General features: G+C 46.3%; 1 protein-coding gene and 1 long non-coding RNA gene across 3 annotated transcripts in view; one reads left to right on the top strand and one right to left on the bottom strand.

Annotated features, from left to right (window-relative positions):
- Positions 1-8,162, top strand: part of LOC138260126 (uncharacterized) — a 93,188-nt gene extending 85,026 nt beyond the window's left edge. Inside the window, exon 5 of the long non-coding RNA XR_011198810.1 lies at positions 6,855-8,162. This is a non-coding gene — a long non-coding RNA (uncharacterized lncRNA). The remainder of the gene's footprint in view (positions 1-6,854) is intronic.
- LOC138260125 (cholesterol 24-hydroxylase-like) overlaps positions 1-18,797 on the bottom strand; it is a 279,929-nt gene that overhangs the window by 30,678 nt on the left and 230,454 nt on the right. For both annotated transcript variants that reach the window (XM_069208300.1, XM_069208301.1), the window contains exon 13: positions 16,495-16,583. In XM_069208300.1, coding sequence (XP_069064401.1) covers positions 16,495-16,583 — 89 coding nt within the window. The remainder of the gene's footprint in view (positions 1-16,494; positions 16,584-18,797) is intronic.

The raw sequence follows: 18,797 nt of genomic DNA, 5'->3' as shown, positions 1-18,797 counted from the left end.
CATGATAGAGCTGCATAAGTGGACAGCAGAAAATCCCCCTGTCTAATATTAGGTGCATATACTCCTGTGATGCTCAATTGTTTCCCGTCTAGTTCTCCTCTTAGGTGGACATATCTTCCATCTTTGTCTATTTGTGTGTACTTAACTGTGTAGGGGACACTGTGGGCTATCCATATCAGCACTCCTCTCGTGTATGTTGATATGCTAGCTCCGTATATCTTTCCTGGCCATTTCCTGTCTATTTTTCTCAGGTCTTCAGTCATGAGGTGTGTCTCCTGCAGTATTGCTATGTGTATTGTATGGAGTTTAAAGTAATTATATATTCTGCTACATTTGGATATATTGGCCATCCCTCTTACATTCCAACTTAAAATATTATATGTAGCCATAGTGTTAATTTTGCTTTACTTGGTAGTTTCCCCGCAGTGGTCATAAATCTCCGCCGTCTCAGCATCCCCCCCAATCCTCTACCCCCTTAGTATACTATCTGTGACACCTGTCGGGATGTGTGTATTGGCGTACTAAAACTAACAATAACCAAAACCATAACAAACTGTGTGGCACAACCGGTGCCATCGAGTACATTACTTAATCTCGGGTCCATTCGGTGATCCATTTGGGTATGGAGACGTGGTCAGGGAGGATCTAGGTTAACAAATGTTTGTGGCCCACGTGAATGATCCTGTATCCCTACCCATCTTGGTCGTCCGGTCTTGCATCCACATCCTGGTTTCGTTTCTGGCCAATGTTTGCGCCGTCGCAAATATGGTTGCCACTTTAAGGACCTGTGTCTGTGCGTCTGCGGCCTGAGACTTTGATGGTCGAGTTTTGATCCTGGCATTGATTTTCTTTTTCCGTCTAGGGCGTTGTTCCAGCCATTCTCCGTGTCCATCGGGTTCCGTCACTGGGTCTACCAGTCCCTTAGTGTGTAACCATTTCCATGCATCTTCTGCGGACGGGAAGAAGAGAATCCTGTCGCCATCTATCACTCTCAGTCGGGCCGGGAACAGGAGAGAGTAAGCGATGTTCTTGTCTCGAAGTATCTGTTTCACTCTAATGTAAGTGGACTTCCATCGTGTAATCAGGGTATGCTGTTATCTCGGTGTTCTCCATGCGGACAGGGCATTTATTTTGGAAGCCTTGCAACACTTGGTCCCGGTCTCTGTAATTTCGGAATCTTGCTATTAGTGGGTGGGGTGGGGCACCCGGTCGAGGTGGTCCACCCGGGACCCTATGTGCTCGTTCTATTACCAGCGTCTGTGGTGTGGCCTGAAGTAGCTCTGTGTCTTTGAGCCATTGCTCCAAGAAGTGTTCAGCACTGGGGAGCTCTGTTCTTTCTGGGACCCCCAGGAACCTTACATTATTCCTGTGTGAGCGGCCCCAGCATCTTCAGCTCTGCGTTGTAGTGATGATATTTCGCTTTCCATTCGCTGAATTTGAGCCTTCATCTCGGATATTGCCGGTTGGGTCGTTTCAAGTCCCGATTAAGTGATGGTAACTCTTTCTGCCAGTTTCCGATGATCAGTGCGGAGGAGATTGACTTCCAACACCACTGAGTCTATTTTCCCTTCCAATGAGGTCGTAGAGCCAGATGTAGAACGCGTTTTGCATGGCGCAAACTGCAAAAATTGCAGTTTGCGCCATGCAAAACGCGCATCGCATTTTACATTCCCATTTTGCGAGTCGATACCGACTCGCATAATGGGAATGTGACTCGCAAATAGGAAGGGGTGTTCCCTTCCTATTTGCGACTCGCACCGCGATGCAGAATTGCTTTGTGACCGCAAACGCGTTGCAAACCACCAGTGTCACACTGGTGGTAACCCATTCGCAAAAGGGAAGGGGTCACCATGGGACCCCTTCCGCTTTGTGAATGTCGCTATTAATGTTTTTTCAGAGCAGGCAGTGGTCGTTATTTTTTTGTATTTCCACTCGTTTTCCTTTAAGGAAATCTCCTCTCGTCTCTCTACTTCACCGATTCGTCCGCGGTCCGGGGAACCGACCGTCACTCCCCGCACGCGCTCCATCAGCGCCCGCGCACGATGACCACCACCGGCACCCGTGGGTCCTGCACCTCCTCGTCCCGACCCTGCAGGGCCGCTTCAGGGCCCGTCTCTGCTCGCTCCGGTGAGCTCCTTAGCCTCCGTTGGAAGGGGAAGGCCTCTCCCCTCTGGCCCCGAGCGGAGCGCAGTGCAGTCCGCACAGACCGCCCGAACCTCGGGTGGGATATCAGTGGTCGCCGGAGACTCCCGATGTCTCCAGGCAGCCGAGCCAGGTGTCCGAGCGACCGCAGAGACGGTGGAAGTGTGCTAATCAATGGTGGGCCGCGAGCGGAGCTCGGATCACACGTCCGCTCCGGCCGCCATTTTGACCACGGCCCATTGTCCTACCTAGAACAGTACCCAGATCATCTAATGCACCTATTAGGAGTAGTAAGTCAAGTGCAAGGGAGGTGGAAGATGGGAATAAGAGGTTGGATAAAATCAAACAGCCAGGCCCGCAGAATGACCACAATAGGCTCCCTCCCCAAAGAGCCCTGGTTAGGTAGATTGCATCAAAGTTTCCAGATGAGGTGGCGGAGGGAAGATCCTTGGGCCATGAATATGAGAAAGCCCAAGCTTAACATCCAGCAAGGTGAGGAGATCTTTCTGGTAAAACTCACGAAGTTGCCTGCAGGTCTCACAGATAATAATGAATCCCTTACAAACAAAGTCATCCACTGGGTCCGGAAAGTTCACAATTGTCGATCTATAATTAGGGAGGACATCGTCTCAGTGAAGCTGCACAGTGTTTGCCACAGCAGTTTTGACGATATTGGCATAAGGTTTGTTAATAACTAAATAAATGATGGTCTGATTGCCCTGGAGCACTGAGCACCAGCACAGGATGCAACTAAAAGTTACCGTCCATAAACATAAATGATGGCATCTCCCGCTCTCTTTCGTAGGAAGGGGCTGTAGCTGGTGCTGGCACGTGGGCTGCCTCAGACCCCTTGCCACAGGATGGCTTTCTGGATCCTGAGCCGAAGCGTCCTATGGTGGAGCAGGCAGTCAAGATGCTTAGTACTCCTTCATCAAGAAATAACCCAAGTGATGCTACTACACATACCTCATCCCCAGTAGGAAATAATCAGGATTCAGGAAAACTAGTTAAGGTTATGTTACGGAATGTGACTGGTTTGCAGACCAAGCTATGTGGTCCTGACTGGGGTGCATTATTGATGCCAGCCAAATTATCCTTTTCCAGGATACGTGGGCCATAGAACAGGTCTTTAGGCCAGGGTTCCTTACTTTTTATGCTAATGTCACTCCAGCAAGGGCAGGTAGAGCCTCTGGGGCCCTATTCATCTGGATAAAAAATACCCTTGATTATAGAGTTCAAGTTGAAGAAACAGGCTCCAGTGATATATTAGGCATTCACATCATCAATAGCAGCCTTTGCCTAGTCAAACACATTGTGGTTTGAATATTTATGTGAGGTCTGTATATGATAGTGCAGAGTCATCAACTGAACATATGACATCACAACATTCATGACCTGTGGTTATCGCAGGTGACTATAACACCAAATTTGAACCACTTGACCCATTCTCAACCTTAATGGCTGCGGAAGACGCTGCGTGGGGCATACTGGAGTTCACCACGACCCCGGCTACGCGGTGGTCAAAAGTAGCACTTCAGATGTTTCACCTTTGTTTAAATTACGGTTTACGACCTGCAAACAGCAGCATAAAGTCTGACCATTGCCCTCAACGCTCTTTCAAATGAGGTTCGTACATAAACTACATAGATTACGTTCTGCTAGACATAAGGCTTTGGACATTCACGGCTGATATGGTAGTTGTTCAAAGGGTGAACACCCATCATAACACTTTGGTCACTGATTTTAGTTCAAGTCTTTTGGGTATGCCTTCGATAGCGATTCCAGATCAATTCAACCTTCCGTTAAATTGTACCAATAACCATAGGAATATAAAAGGGATCATTATCAGTGAAAATGACAGTATCAAGGCTGGTATTTATAGCAAATTAGTCAAGAAGTTTGGTTTCTGCAAGTAATGTGTCTACCTTCATTATAAAGCATGATCAATTGTTTGGTGTCTTAAAACTCCTATTTATGAAGCAGCCAGGGAAATTGCAAGGAAAGTCTAGATCTCATTCATGGTTTTCACCCTCATGTAGCCTTGCCAAAGGGAACTGGATAAAAGCCATTAAGGTCAGCATTTAAGGGGAAAATAACCGGTGGCAGAAAGACATATAAGGCTTGTTTGCCAAGAGCAAAAAAAACATGGTAGGAATCACAATGGGTTCAGATGTTGAAAGCCCTAGGGAAAAATAATTGTGCAAAATTCTGGGAGATAATGGAGGAAGGTAATGAATATGGTAACTCTGTTTCTGATGTTTGTGTCCCTGTTGAATGCTGAGTAGAACATTTTAAGGCCTTGTATAGCGAATATGATAATGTCTGTGGAGATGCTTCCGTAACAAAGGAGGCTATATTGACTTCCTCTTTGACCAAAGGCAAGTTTATTCTTATTACAGGCCATCCAGTATGTTTACTATGGAGAAAACTAGTTCTGCTCTTTTACACCAAAAATAAGAAAAGGCCCCTGTCCCGGATTGTATAGCTGCTGATTTTTTTCACCCAGAGCCTGACATCTGGGTCTCATACTTGTATATGTTAACAAATATAGTCTTTCAGGGGGGAGAAATTCCTGAAACCTTGTGAGGTGCAATTATTGTTCCTTGTCACAGTAAGGGGGCTAGAGATATCCCTGCTAACTATAGACCAATTAGCTTAATCAATAAGTTCCATAAGATCTTTTGTCACCAAGTTTTACTTCAGATCCAGGAGTGGATGACTGATAATAATGTCCTATCTCACTGTCATGTGGGTTTTGATGAAAAGACGGGTACAGTGGACCCAACGTTCCGGCTTATGACAGTTTGCTGGAAATATGTCACCATTAAGAAAGAGCATCTGTATGTGGCCTATATGGACACAAGAACCGTATTTAATCTAGTACCATGGCATATCTTCTGGGTGGTGCTGAATAGGTTGGGGATGCCTCATAATCTGTTGAATTTGCTGATCCGACTTCATACAGATACATACGCCCAGGTAATGTGGAATGATCAAGGCGACAACCGCACAGATTCCCATCGAGCAGGGTGTATGATAGAGCTATGTGTTGGCCACCCCAGCCTCTTTTTGCTACTTATGAATGGAGTGGTGGATGATTTGTCCACCTGCCAGCACCATGTCTTTTAGCTGGCAAGTGAAAGTATACCGTTGCTGATTTTTGCATCCTGCTGATCTTGCAGACTTCCATGGAGTCACAACATTAGCTTCATCCGTTTGTTGATTTTATTAAATGTAGAAGTCTTGAAATTAATGCGGGGAGGTCTAAGCTGATGGTTACCACTACTTTAGAAACACCTAGACTGTTGATGGGGCTCCAATAAAGTGAGTAAAGAGCTTTGATTACTTGGTGTCAGGTTGTCAGAAAAACTCACCTGGGATCTTCAGTTACAAAAAAGTAATGCCGTCTGGTCTCAGGTCAGTGGTGATTGCCAGAAAGCACAGACTGTCTATTAATAGAGCTGCTTTCCCTGAGCTCGAGGTATACCAGCTGTGGCTCTGGGAGGCACACTGTATGGGGCGGAAATATGGGGTTTGGCTGATTTATCAAGACTTACCATCACAGAAAATAGGTTCATTAGGTCTCTAGTAAATGTTCCATAAAGTACTTCTCTAGTACCGTTAAGGTGGGACTTAAACATGAAAATAACTAACCAAGTTGCCTGCCTGAAAGTTTTGACATACTGGGTCAGGATATGGACAACTATACAGCCGAGGCCATATAAACTAGCGCTGCAAGAGTTAATCTCTTTAGACAAGAATTGCATTACCCATGCATGTATTATGTAAAATCTTTATGTAGCAATCTAAAGCTACCCAGTGTGGTGGAGGAGTCCAACACAATGGACAGGAGCACAACTAAAAAAATAGGGTCTATGTTGGGAACATGTGCTAGAAAGAACATGATGTGAAGCAAAGGCTGAGGGGCTTGTAGACAAGTTCCTGACCCATAAACCCTGCCCTCATTTTGAAATCTATTTAGACAGGGTGGTTCCAACAAAGGCAAAGTCCCTGTAAATTTGGTTCCACTTAGGCACGTTGCAATTGAGATCTTTCACTGCCAAACGGGACCCTCATGACCCCGAGCAGGTGGGTTGTCCTTGTTGTTCTAGTACTGATGAATCAGATGTACATTTCCTCTTATTTTGCCAAAAATATAAGGTTCCATAAGCCAGATTGATTCTCCCTTTCTGTTGTAAGTTGGGGGTTAAGCAGTTGTGTGATAGCTTTACGTATGCTGAGAACTGATACAGCTGAATCAATAGTGTTTGACTTGACAAAATACCTCAAGTGGGCCCGTTGCCTCCGTACAGAGGTGCTGAAGGCAGGCCAGTCAATTGTTAAAAAGTAATAATTCCAGAGCTACTGCGCGCAACTGAATAATCTGTGTCTTTCACTGCAGTGTAGGTGATTGTCGCATATTGATACATGACGTGGTTTATGTCCAGCATTATGCACTTTAGCCTGTGGAGCTAAATATTTGCTTCTTGTTTACTTTTTAAATTGTAAATTATGTACGTGCTTTTATATATTTTTATACACTCTTGTATTTTACTGTGTGAAACGTAGCATAAGAGGTTCTTAAATGTATTGTTGTCATTTGACTTATGTGATGATGTATTGTACTTATATAGTAAAAATGACCAAAATAAAGTGTATTTGATTTGATTTGAACTAACAAATAAGCATGTGATTTTATTCTATCTTCTTAGTGAGGGATGTAAACAGGATGGCATAATATCTCCGAGGTCTTCACAATAATTATTGGAATACTGTATTTAACTGAACATTACTGAATCTATATTAATGGTAATGAAGAAGTGGACCACCAGATCTAATCATTCCACCACAAATGGACCTTCTGCCTACCCAACCATGGAGAATAGCCAAGAAATTCGTTACGAGTACCACAGGGTGTTACTTATTCACTATGACTCTAAACCTGAAGCTTACACACATCATCAAGAATGATATGACAAGTAAGCAATGCCACTGTCATCTAAAAACTCTATATAAATATTGATATGGCATACAGTTCAATGATAGACATGACTGTTATGCCTTTACAATAACTCTAATGTACCAAATATTGGTTACATTCACCCTTCTTGCTATAGTTGTGCTTGTTATTTATAAATGTGTTGATATTTCTTCTCCACAGGAGGCCAACTGCTTTGTACTACTTAACTGATTCTATTTTCTTTTCTGTCATTATGATTATATCCTATATCCATTTCTGATTATACTATTTTTCCTCTTCTTTTTACATCACAACTACACTTTCACCTCACCCTTTCTAGGCTTATCAGAGGTGTTTTAATATCACACCAAGCACAGCCTATTTTACATATGTCAATGTTCCATGAATACCTGTAAAGTTGATTTCACTTCTAAGCTATATCCAAGTGTAGCTCTGGTGAAGCAAAGGGCGTACATGAAAACTATTATATAATTACCCGGAAGAAGTTCTTTATGAGGGATGAAACACATTGGTGCTATTGGAGTAAATAGAGTTTTGTTGTTTATTGAGGTTGATCTACTGATGATGATTTTGGATACAATATAAACATAAAATTAACAGGAGCATTCAACATACAAACTTGAGGTTAAAGACTACTTGCTATTAGAACTTCTATATTTACATATTTTTGAGTGTGAAGTATATATTAGACAAATATATTCCAGAGTAGAAAATTGGGTTGTGTGGCCTGCACAAATAATGGGTCCACAATTCTCCTTACTAGGAACCAAGCACCCCATTGTAGCACTTCACTCTATAAAGGTAGCAAGGCAAATCAGTCCAAGGCCTACTCAGGTTAGGTGGTGTGGACCAGTAATAGCTGCTCACAGGCACACAATAATAATACTCAATAAATGATTGTCCAGTCAGTGCTATTTGTTTACGAAAAGAAAAAGTACATTTCACACACACTAATAAATACTATGCAGTAATTTACAAGTATGTACATAGGCATATGGAAAATGCCATAGGCGACCTTACATAATCACCTTTGACCCCCCTAAAGAAGTCATACAAATATATACTATAAGTCTACTGGCTTGGTCAAAGAGACAAAATCAACAAACTACACGTGAATATCATTGTGTATGTAAATGCAATCATCAATAAAAATAATTGTGTGTAAATGCACGTGTTACTATAAAAAACATATGCACTGAGATCAATGAACACTGTCAGCATTATTATGTCAATAAAACTTTTAAAATGAACTTGTCTGTGTGCTTTTTAAACCATTAAAATGCAATCATAGAGACAGCAGTAGAGGGCAAAGCATTTCGACTACACTGGCATTCAACCACAGATTTTGCCCATAGAAGATGCTTTAATACATATACCTTTTTATACACTTTCAGGTCATAATAATTGCAATCGTACAATCAGTTACTAGAGGGTGCACTCACAGCTGTAGAGCCAAAGCTCCTGCCTGGGGAGTGCTTTGACAAATATGAAAAATTGCAAAGAAGTCCTGGTTTCTTGAGCCCTGTAAACACAGGGTCAGTAATTTAGAACACTCTTTAGGGGGGAGCCGCTGCACTCCTGCAGCCCCTCTACTTCCTGCAATCTGTTGGTGGTGCCCCTGCCATGCAGGGGCCACCAAGAGTCGAAAACATCTAAATTACAGAGCCCAGCATGGCGTTATGAGCAGCTCCTCTGGGAGCAGTCAATATTCTAACAGCAGCTCTCCCGCAGTGCCGGGAGAGGCGCAAAGCATTCATTTTGTGTTTTCTTTGCCGTTTTTGGGGGGTGCCCGGTGTTACCCAGGCACTCCATGCAATCCTCAGGTTGAGGGTAGCTGAGGAAGCCCACCTCTCGCTGACCCCCTGGCTCCCACAGTATCTCTTCCAGCCCACTTCTACGTGCAGCCTTCTGCTGTGGCTGCCCCGCTCCCCCACAGACACAGGCATGGAAATGCGGGGCGAGGTTACAAAATTGGGGGGGGGGGGACAACGGCACTCCTCCATCCCCCTCGGCTTCGGGGGATGAGGTCCTGGCCCCCTCTTTTAGTAGAAATGGGCTGGGGGATGGGGTCCTTGGACTAGTAGAGAGTCAGCGAAGGAAGCCCCCTGCATGCTCCCTCCCTGCAAAAAATGAATTAAATAAGTCCAGCAACGACCCCTAAACCCTGGCCCACCCCATGGGTAAATTATGAAACGGAAGCAGAGCTCCACGCACTTTGTCGCCAAAAAGCTTGTCAAACTTTAAAATACCATAACTCGACCCCGGTTGGCCTGATTTTACTCTTAGTGATGCACTCTAGTCACCAGGGGTAGCTGAAGCAGCCCTCCTCACCCCCAAAGTAGTGCAATCATCAGGAAGCTGAATATCCTGGCTCCCTATGCTACCCTTCCTCCTGGTCTTGGATTCTGGGCACCAAAGTCCAAGGCTTTACTCCAGCGGGCCCTCAGTGGGTGTAAGGGGGCCAGCCTCATTGCCCCTTGGGGAGATTTACTGGTCCTGGGGTCAACTGGGCAGAGTCCTTAATTCCTTCTGAGCATCTGGGGGTTCTTCCTTCCAATTGTCCATGGCAGCCTCAGGGTGCAGCAGCAAAGCGCAGAGAAGTCACAAGGGAAGAGAGTCTCCCCTTGTGCAAGAGTTTTTAAAGGGGAGAGGAAGGTTCCAGAAGTCAAGTCCCCTGGCCAATCCTAGGGTGCCACGTCACCTCTCCATTCCTTTCCAAACCCTCCTGCACAGCATGCTGGGACAGCTCAAGATGGCATCATCAAGGAGTCACTAGTCACATCTCCACTAGGGGCCTCAGCTCCACCCCTTACTGTCATCAATGCCAGGACCTTCCTAACTAGATTTTCAAAGGGAAACCCCCTCTTGTGTTGGCTCCAGGGATCTGGGCTCCCTCCTTTGTTCAGTGGGCTTGGGCAGGCACACCCCTGGTACATTGTGACAGCTGATTGATTATGCAGATCATGTCGCTCCACCCATTTCCTCCTCAGGAGCTGGACGTATTTGTGTATACAATATCCAATCCTGCAGAGTGCCCACTGTGCCAGGTTACCTTTGCGCAGGTAGCGGGTTGCGCACAACGGTAGTCTCCCACACGCAGCCCGCACATATGTGCACGTGTGTACATGTGTTCATATGCATCCTGACATATTTCCCTTGCCCTTGCTGCGTTGCAGCAGCCTTATCTTAGAAGGTGGACACTTGCAGTAAACACATGCTGTCCATTTGGCATGTGATTACCTTGGTGGGACACATGTAGTGAGACACACCCTCAGGAAAAAGTCCAAAACTGGGTGATCAAAAAAGCAAAAAATCCTTGCTTACTAAATGGGTAGAACACAATTGAAACATCTGGCATTACTAAAATCTCTTTTTAATTTGCCAATATTCCTCCATTACAATATTTAATGTTGAGTGCCTTTTAATGGCATTTAATTCCTCCCTCTTTTTTCCCTTTTGATGGAGGACTTGTTTAACAACATAATGCTATGCAGTAGGGTCTTGCACCACAGTGACAACTGATACATAATGGCCAGGTTTGGTGGTTATGGACATTTGCTATAGCTCCTCATTTCTAACTCGTATACTATAAAGTAAGTAAGTGTTTTAGAGAAAATCAAGAAACAAATATTTAAACAATGTATCTGGTTATATAAAAAAACTAAATTGAGACATGGTATGAAATAACAGTTGTAAATTTCATTTTGATATTGTCTAATGTGCCCACCCAATAACCTGAAACCTCCAAGCAAGTCCTGCGAAAATACAGTAAGTACCCCCCCGCCCTACTCACCTCCTCTCCTGCTTCTTTCTTCATCTTTGATCTTCTTCTGTGCCCTTCATCTGTATTCTTCATCTGTGTTCTTCTTTTCTTGCCTGCACCCCGTCCTGCGTGTTCTTTCTTCTGTCTTCATCTGTGTTCTTCTTCTGTATACTTCATCTGTGTTTCTTCCTTCTCTTCTGCACCGCGACCTGCGTGTGCTTTCTTCCTCTTTGTCCTTCTTCTGTGTTCTTCATCTGTACTCTTCTTCTTTGTACTTCATCTGTGTTTCTTCCTTCTCGTCTGCACCGCAACCTGCGTGTGCTTCCTTCTTCTTTGTCCTTCTTCTGTGTTCTTCATCTGTACTCTTCTTCTGTGTACTTCATCTGTGTTCTTCTTCTGTGTACTTTGTATCCTCTGCTCCTCAGGGCTCTCCTCTTCTGCCGGACTCCTCTTCCTTGACTCTTCTCTCCTCCTGTTCTTCTGCTCTGGACTCCTCGCTCCTCTTCTTCTTTACCTTCTCCCTGGCTCTTCTCTCTTCTGCTCCTCTTCTTCTTTACCTTCTTCTGGGCTCTTCTCTCTTCTGTTCTTCTGCTCCTCTTCTTCTTTACCCTCTTCTGGGCTCTTCTCTCTTCTGCTCCTGACTCTTCTCTCTGACCTTCCTCACTCCCCTCCACCTCTGTAACCCCCCTCCCCTATCTTCCTATCTTTTCTTCCTAACTCCCCCCCACCTTTAACCCCCCCTCCCCTATCTTTTCTCCCCTCTACCTGACCCCCCCACCCTCCGCTTTCCCGCCGCCACCTCCTGCTCGCCCCGCCCCCCCTGCTCCCATTCGTCGCCCCACTCCCGCCCCCCCGCTGACCCCTCCTCCCCCACTCCTCCCTCTTATGGCGGCCGCTGCGCGGCCGCACCGCTGGCGCGCCAAAGGCAAGCCCTTCTGCACCCGTCTGCGCCCGTCCGCGCCTGGACCACACCCAGCGCCACGATCCCTGGCCACCAGCACTCCCAAACCCCACAGCACCGCTACGACCCCGCCACCCTCCACGCCCTCAACCCGGGGAGCTCCAGTACCTGCTTCCAAGCCAACCCGAAACGTACCCACGGACCCTTCGTATGTCACACCTGCAAACTCACCTTCCACCGCGAAAACACCACGCCCGCCAGCCCACGCGCTAACAACCACCTCAAATGCATCCTGATCAACGCACGCTCGGTCCACAAACACGCCGTTGAACTTTGGGACCTCCTGGACTCCACCGCACCGGACGCCGCCTTCATCACTGATACCTGGATGAACGCCTCCTCGGCCCCCGACATCGCCATAGCCATCCCCGAAGGCTACAAGATTTCCAGGAAAGACCGCACCAACCAAGTAGGAGGAGGAATCGCCATCGTCTTCAAGGACTCCATCAACGTCACCACCTCCACCGAAGACACCCCCCTCGCCGCCGAACACCTGCACTTCCAGATCCACACAGACCCCAGGACCACCCTCAGAGGAACTCTCATCTACCGACCCCCTGGACCCCGCGTCCTCTTCAGCGACTCTATTTCTGACTTCATCTCCCAGCACGCCCTTGCCTCGCCGGACTACATCCTCCTCGGGGACCTCAACTTCCACCTGGAACAGAACAACGACCCCAACACCACCGCCCTGCTCGACAACCTCGCCAACCTCGGCCTCAAGCAACTGGTGAACACCCCCACCCACATCGCCGGACACACGCTCAACCACATCTTCTCCGCCAGCAACCACGTATCCTTCAGCCACTCCTCCGCTATACACTGGACCGACCACAGATGTGTCCACTTCACCTTCCGACGCGAGACTCGCCACCTCCGCACACAACCCATCCCACGACGACAGTGGAACAAAATCCCAGAGGAACAGCTTCTCTCCACTCTCAACGACAACCAACCCACCTTCCCCTTCGACCCCAACGACGCAGCCCTCAGCCTCACGAATTGGATCACCAACTGTGCAGACAACCTCGCTCCCCTCAGACGCCTCCCAAGACAGACCAACACCAAAAAACCTCCCTGGTTCACCGACACCCTTAAGAAATCAAAGATAACCTGCCGCACCCTCGAGAAAGCCTGGCGCAAGGGCCACACCGCAGAGAACATGACTGCCCTCAAGAACGCTACCCGCGAACACCACCAACTGATCCGCGCCGCCAGAATTTCTTCACAGACAGACTGGACAAAAACAGCCACAACAGCAGAGAACTCTTCAACGTCGTAAAAGAGCTCTCCAACCCTAACGCCAACGCCAATGCCATCACACCCTCACAAGCCCTTTGCAACTCCCTCGCCACCTTCTTCCATCGTAAGATCACCGACCTACACGACAGCTTCGGACACCAGACCCAGCCAACCACCACAGAACCTACAACCCCAGCCATCACCCTCAACGCCTGGACTCACATCAACACGGAAGAGACCAAAGCCACCATGAACTCCATCCACTCCGGTGCCCCCTCGGACCCCTGCCCACGCTTCATCTTCAACAAAGCCGACGACATCATCGCCCCGCGCCTGCAGACCATCATCAACAGCTCGTTTTTGTCTGCTACCTTCCCAGAGAGCTGGAAACACGCTGAAGTCAACGCCCTACTGAAAAAACCTACAGCGGACCCAAGCGACCTGAAGAACTTCCGCCCCATCTCGCTCCTCCCCTTCCCTGCCAAAGTCATAGAGAAGACCGTCAACAAGCAACTTACCAACTTCCTTGAAGACAACAGCCTACTCGACCCCTCTCAGTCCGGATTCCGAGCCAATCACAGCACAGAAACCGCCCTCATCTCAGTCACAGACGACATCAGAACCATGATGGACAACGGAGAAACAGTCGCCCTCATCCTCCTCGACCTCTCGGCTGCCTTCGACACCGTCTGTCACCGCACCCTAATAACCCGCCTCCGCTCCACCAGGATCCAAGGACAGACCCTGGACTGGATCACCTCCTTCCTCTCCAACCGCTCCCAAAGAGTCTACCTCCCACCTTTCCGCTCAGACACCACCGAGATCATCTGCGGCTTCCCACAAGGCTCCTCGCTCAGCCCGACTCTCTTCAATGTCTACATGAGCCCCCTCGCCGACATCGTACGCAAACACAGCATCATCACCTCCTACGCCGACGACACTCAACTGATACTTTCCCTCACCAAGGAACCCACCAGCGCCAAGACCAACCTGCAAGATGGAATGAAAGACGTCGCAGATTGGATTAAGCTCAGCCGTCTGAAACTGAACTCAGACAAAACGGAAGTCCTCATCCTCGGAAACACCCCGACCGCCTGGGACGTCTCCTGGTGGCCCACGGCCCTTGGCACCGCACCGACCCCCTCAGACCACGCACGCAACCTCGGTTTCATCCTGGACCCACTTCTCACCATGACCAAACAAGTCAACGCTGTATCATCCTCCTGCTTCCTCACCCTCCGCATGCTCCGAAAGATCTTCCGTTGGATCCCCGCCGACACCAGAAAGACCGTGACCCACGCCCTCGTCACGAGCCGCCTGGACTACGGCAACACCCTATACGCAGGAACCACCGCTAAACTCCAGAAACGTCTCCAACGAATTCAAAACGCCTCCGCCCGCCTCATCCTCAACATACCCCGCAACAGCCACATCTCCGCACACCTGAGACACCTGCAGTGGCTTCCCGTCAACAAAAGGATCACCTTCCGACTCCTCCCCCACGCACACAAAGCCCTCCACAACAAGGGACCCGAATACCTCAACCGCGGCCTCAGCTTCTACACACCCACCCGTCCTCTTCGCTCCGCCAACCTCGCTCTCGCCGTCGTCCCTCGCATCCGCCGCACAACGGCAGGTGGGAGGTCCTTCTCCTACCTGCCGGCCAAGACATGGAACTCCCTCCCCACCATCCTCAGGACCACCCAGGACCACACAGCTTTCCGGAGACTACTCAAGACCTGGCTCTTCGAGCAGCAGTAACCCCCTCCCCCTAGTGCCTTGAGACCCGCACGTGTGAGTAGCGCGCTTTATAAATGTTTATGATTTGATTTGAATAAAGAAATAAAGGTCACCATCTCTAAAAACAAAAACACAAATCTTTTTCTTAATATTATCACATTAGTTTTGAGATTATCCGTAAGTGAAGTGGAAAATCATAAACCAAGATACTTAGGGGGTCATTCTGACCCTGGCGGCCGGTGACCGCCAGGGTCACCGACCACGGGAGCACCGCCAACAGGCTGGCGGTGCTCCCAAGGGCATTCTGACCGCGGCAGTTCAGCTGCGGTCAGAAAGGGTAAACCGGCGGTCTCCCGCCGGTTTACCGCTGCCCCATTGAATCCTCCATGGCGGCGGAGCGCGCTCCGCCGCCATGGGGATTCAGACACCCCCTACCGCCATCCTGTTCATGGCGGGAAACCCGCCATGAACAGGATGGCGGTAGGGGGTGCCGCGGGGCCCCTGGAGGCCCCTGCAGTGCCTATGCCAATGGCATGGGCACTGCAGGGGCCCCCGTAAGAGGGCCCCACAAAGTATTTCAGTGTCTGCTTTGCAGACACTGAAATACGCGACGGGTGCAACTGCACCCGTCGCACTCCTGCAACTACGCCGGCTCAATTCTGAGCCGGCGTCCTCGTTGCAGGGGCATTTCCGCTGGGCCGGCGGAAATGTTTGAATGGCCGCCGCGGTCTTTTGACCGCGGTGCGGTCATTTGTCGGCGGTACCTTGGCTGACGGCCTCCGCCGTCCGCCAAGGTCTGAATGACCCCCTTAATCTTAAACTGTTACAAACAATATTAAATCCAACACACATAACTTTAACATATTACTTATTCAAATGTAAAATCTCTGATTGGACCCCAAAAATATTGTAATTAGATATATTAGCAAGTCGTCTAGATTAATTGAAAATCCAAGTAAAGATGTTTATGGCTTTATACCAAAGAGGGAGTAGTCCTAACAGAAAGCTCTATGAACGTGAAAATGAGCTGACAGATTTGTGTTAATATAAGGTAAACTTTATGTTCAGTACATCATAGAAAATCTAGCTGTACAACAAGTGGTCTAAACCCATTCTAAAGCGAACAGCATATATTTCCAGCACAGGCAGTCAAAAGCCTTTTCCACATCTAAAAATACCACTGTAGAAGGCGAATTAAACAGAACATCTTTAATTCCATTTCATTAATAATCTCACAGTTTTTATACTGAATGAAAGAAAATCACTAGAATTTAGAAGAACAGCCCATTATTCAACAATCTTTTCAGACTAAATTAAGTGGGTGTCTCATGCCTAAATATCATAATAACATATCTAGTATACGAAAATATATAAATATATAATAAAACTAATCATAAAAAATACACACACACATATATATATATACATATATATATATATATATATATATATATATATATATAAAATAAAACTTTCTTGGGGCATACATGATTAATATTGGTTGTTATAAATGTATACATTTTTGTGTAAATATTTTCATATTATCCAAACAGGTAGTACAACATATCCTACCTATAACATTATCTATAAATATAGTGTGCCGTAGGATCTATGCAAATGTCTAGAAAGATGGAATTAGTTCTCAATGTTTGGCGAAATACTTACTTTGGGGCATCTGGGTGAAATCTATCTGGGTCAAAGGTGAGTGGATCCTTGAAATACTTGTCCATCCGGCCCATGATATAAGCATTGAGCTGTAAATACATGCACGCACATCATTTCCTACTTAATCATAATTGTTAAGCACTTTCAATAAACCTTTTTTTTTTCCGAACCGTATTATACACTTTACAAGCAACCAACATAACATAACAAAATAAAGCAATACATAACATAACATGAAATAGTAGGAATGAAACTTTATACAATTTCTACTTGCCCAGGGGACTCAATGCTTCAGAAACCTTCTCCTGTAAAAAGAAAATGCACTTGTTCCCCTTTCGTGCCTTGCAGTTAGGTGAAAAGTTATGGCAGCATTGTTTTTATATGAGATTACTTATCGATTAAGCCAGGGCTCATTGAGTAGTTTGAGTACTAAAACTGATTTTGCCACCATCCTGTAACTCCACATACATGGGCTGTAAGTAGGCAGGAAACTGTGGCTCCAGAATTGGAATGCTGTATGACTTTGTGCACACTCACAAACTTACATGTTAAAGGGTGTTCAGCAAGTCTTCTCCAATCTCTTACTACACTGGAAAAGACCTGAAACTTATTTCTGACAAGGGTAGGAACAATCATTTTCCAGGGTGAGAAAAAAAGAGGGTGTAGAGAAAGTAAATTTGCAATCACTTGTCAGGTTTTGTTATGAACAAATTTACACATGTATATTTGCTCAAGGAAAAAAATGGAATTCAAAACCATTTACTAGGAGGACAGTTTTCAGACCAACTTCTGTAAATTCTTGTGAATTCCTCAAAAGCATAAATCTGCACCAATGCAAGGACGTATTTCTGTGCGGTGCACTTTTTTGAATTCTTTAAGAATCGGTCTCCTGATTTTTTGTCATGTTGCCCATAATGGTTTTAAGCCTATACTTCATTGCTGTTTTTTTTAGCTACTGGCATGCATCAAACATGTTTTTACTAAATGATCTCTCAGAGAAATAGTTTCTAAATTTACACAACATTTTAGCACAACGGTTTTTTCACGTTGCAATTTTTGTGTGAATATTTTGTTCTGAAATTAAATAATTGGCAGCCTTACATTTGTGCTTCTGCATGTATTTTGCACTTAATCAGGGGGCATCTCGGAGCAGTATAAACAGCCGCAAACTGTTGCATTTTGAAACATTAATAAACATTTTGTTTTTAGTAGAACCACTGTCAGTAATGCAAGCTGAGCACACTGCATTTCCTTAAAGTGCTCACCCCAATAGTAAATGCTTTGCAATAATACATCATATATATCTATTTGAACAGCTTATACATATGGATACAAATCTTGTTTTAATGACAGACATCCTTCTTTCACATATTCATGAACTGGTCTAAAATGAAAGCCAAAGAGTTTGAGCTGCAGGGGCATAGGCCTACTTGTCCAGAGAAGAAAATAAATGTGTATATATTTGTATGCATATGGTATTTCCAGAGTGCGAACCTAGACAAGAGGCAGCATAGCTCTGTTTTTCGGTCAAGGAAAGTTTAAAGTTGGTGAGTAACAGGAGAGAAAACTGAGTTGAGGATGGTCAATGCACTGTGATGTAGTGTTCATTAAAGAGGTGAGAGTTTTACTCTATCCTACATTGAGGCGCCGTTGGTACAGTCCTGATGGACAAGGGATGCCATTCCAGATCCTGGGCAAGTAGATCCAAAATTATGAATTTGTATGAAAATTTGGTGTTCTTGGTTCAACACAAGTAATCAATCTGACACACATAAAATTATAGATGGGTAACTGTGAATAACATGAATATGTCTCACTCTTAGAACCACCACATGAAAAATATCCCCTTTAGCCACAAATACCAATCTGTTCGAGAATTGGCACTGCTGCAGATAACCAATGCTTGAGTATGCACTCATAAAGGGGAGGCTGCATGGGTTCATCAGGACATTTCCCTCTCCTTGCTTATGAAGTGTGACTCGGCATAGTCTGCATTGAATGGTTAACCTTTGTCTCCAGTAGTCCTTTGGGTGTGGTTTGAAGGATCACAGAAGATTTAGGTGGTCATTACAACCCTGGCGGACGGTGTTAAAGATGCGGTAATACCGCAAACAGTCAGACGGACAAAAAAGGGAATTATGACCCTGGCGGAAACCGCCAACAAAGACAGCCACTTTAACATTTCGCCCGCCACGGCGGTACAGACAAGCAGCGCGGCGGTCACCGCCAACAGACAGGCGGGAGACAATGTACCGTCCACAGTATCACAACAGGCCAATCCGCCACCTTTTCCGGGGCGGATT

This window comes from Pleurodeles waltl, chromosome 9 (assembly GCF_031143425.1).
Source record: "Pleurodeles waltl isolate 20211129_DDA chromosome 9, aPleWal1.hap1.20221129, whole genome shotgun sequence".
Taxonomy (NCBI): domain Eukaryota; kingdom Metazoa; phylum Chordata; class Amphibia; order Caudata; family Salamandridae; genus Pleurodeles; species Pleurodeles waltl.
The sequence above is the reverse complement of the archived record's forward strand: the minus strand, read 5'-3'. Positions and strand labels throughout refer to the sequence as shown.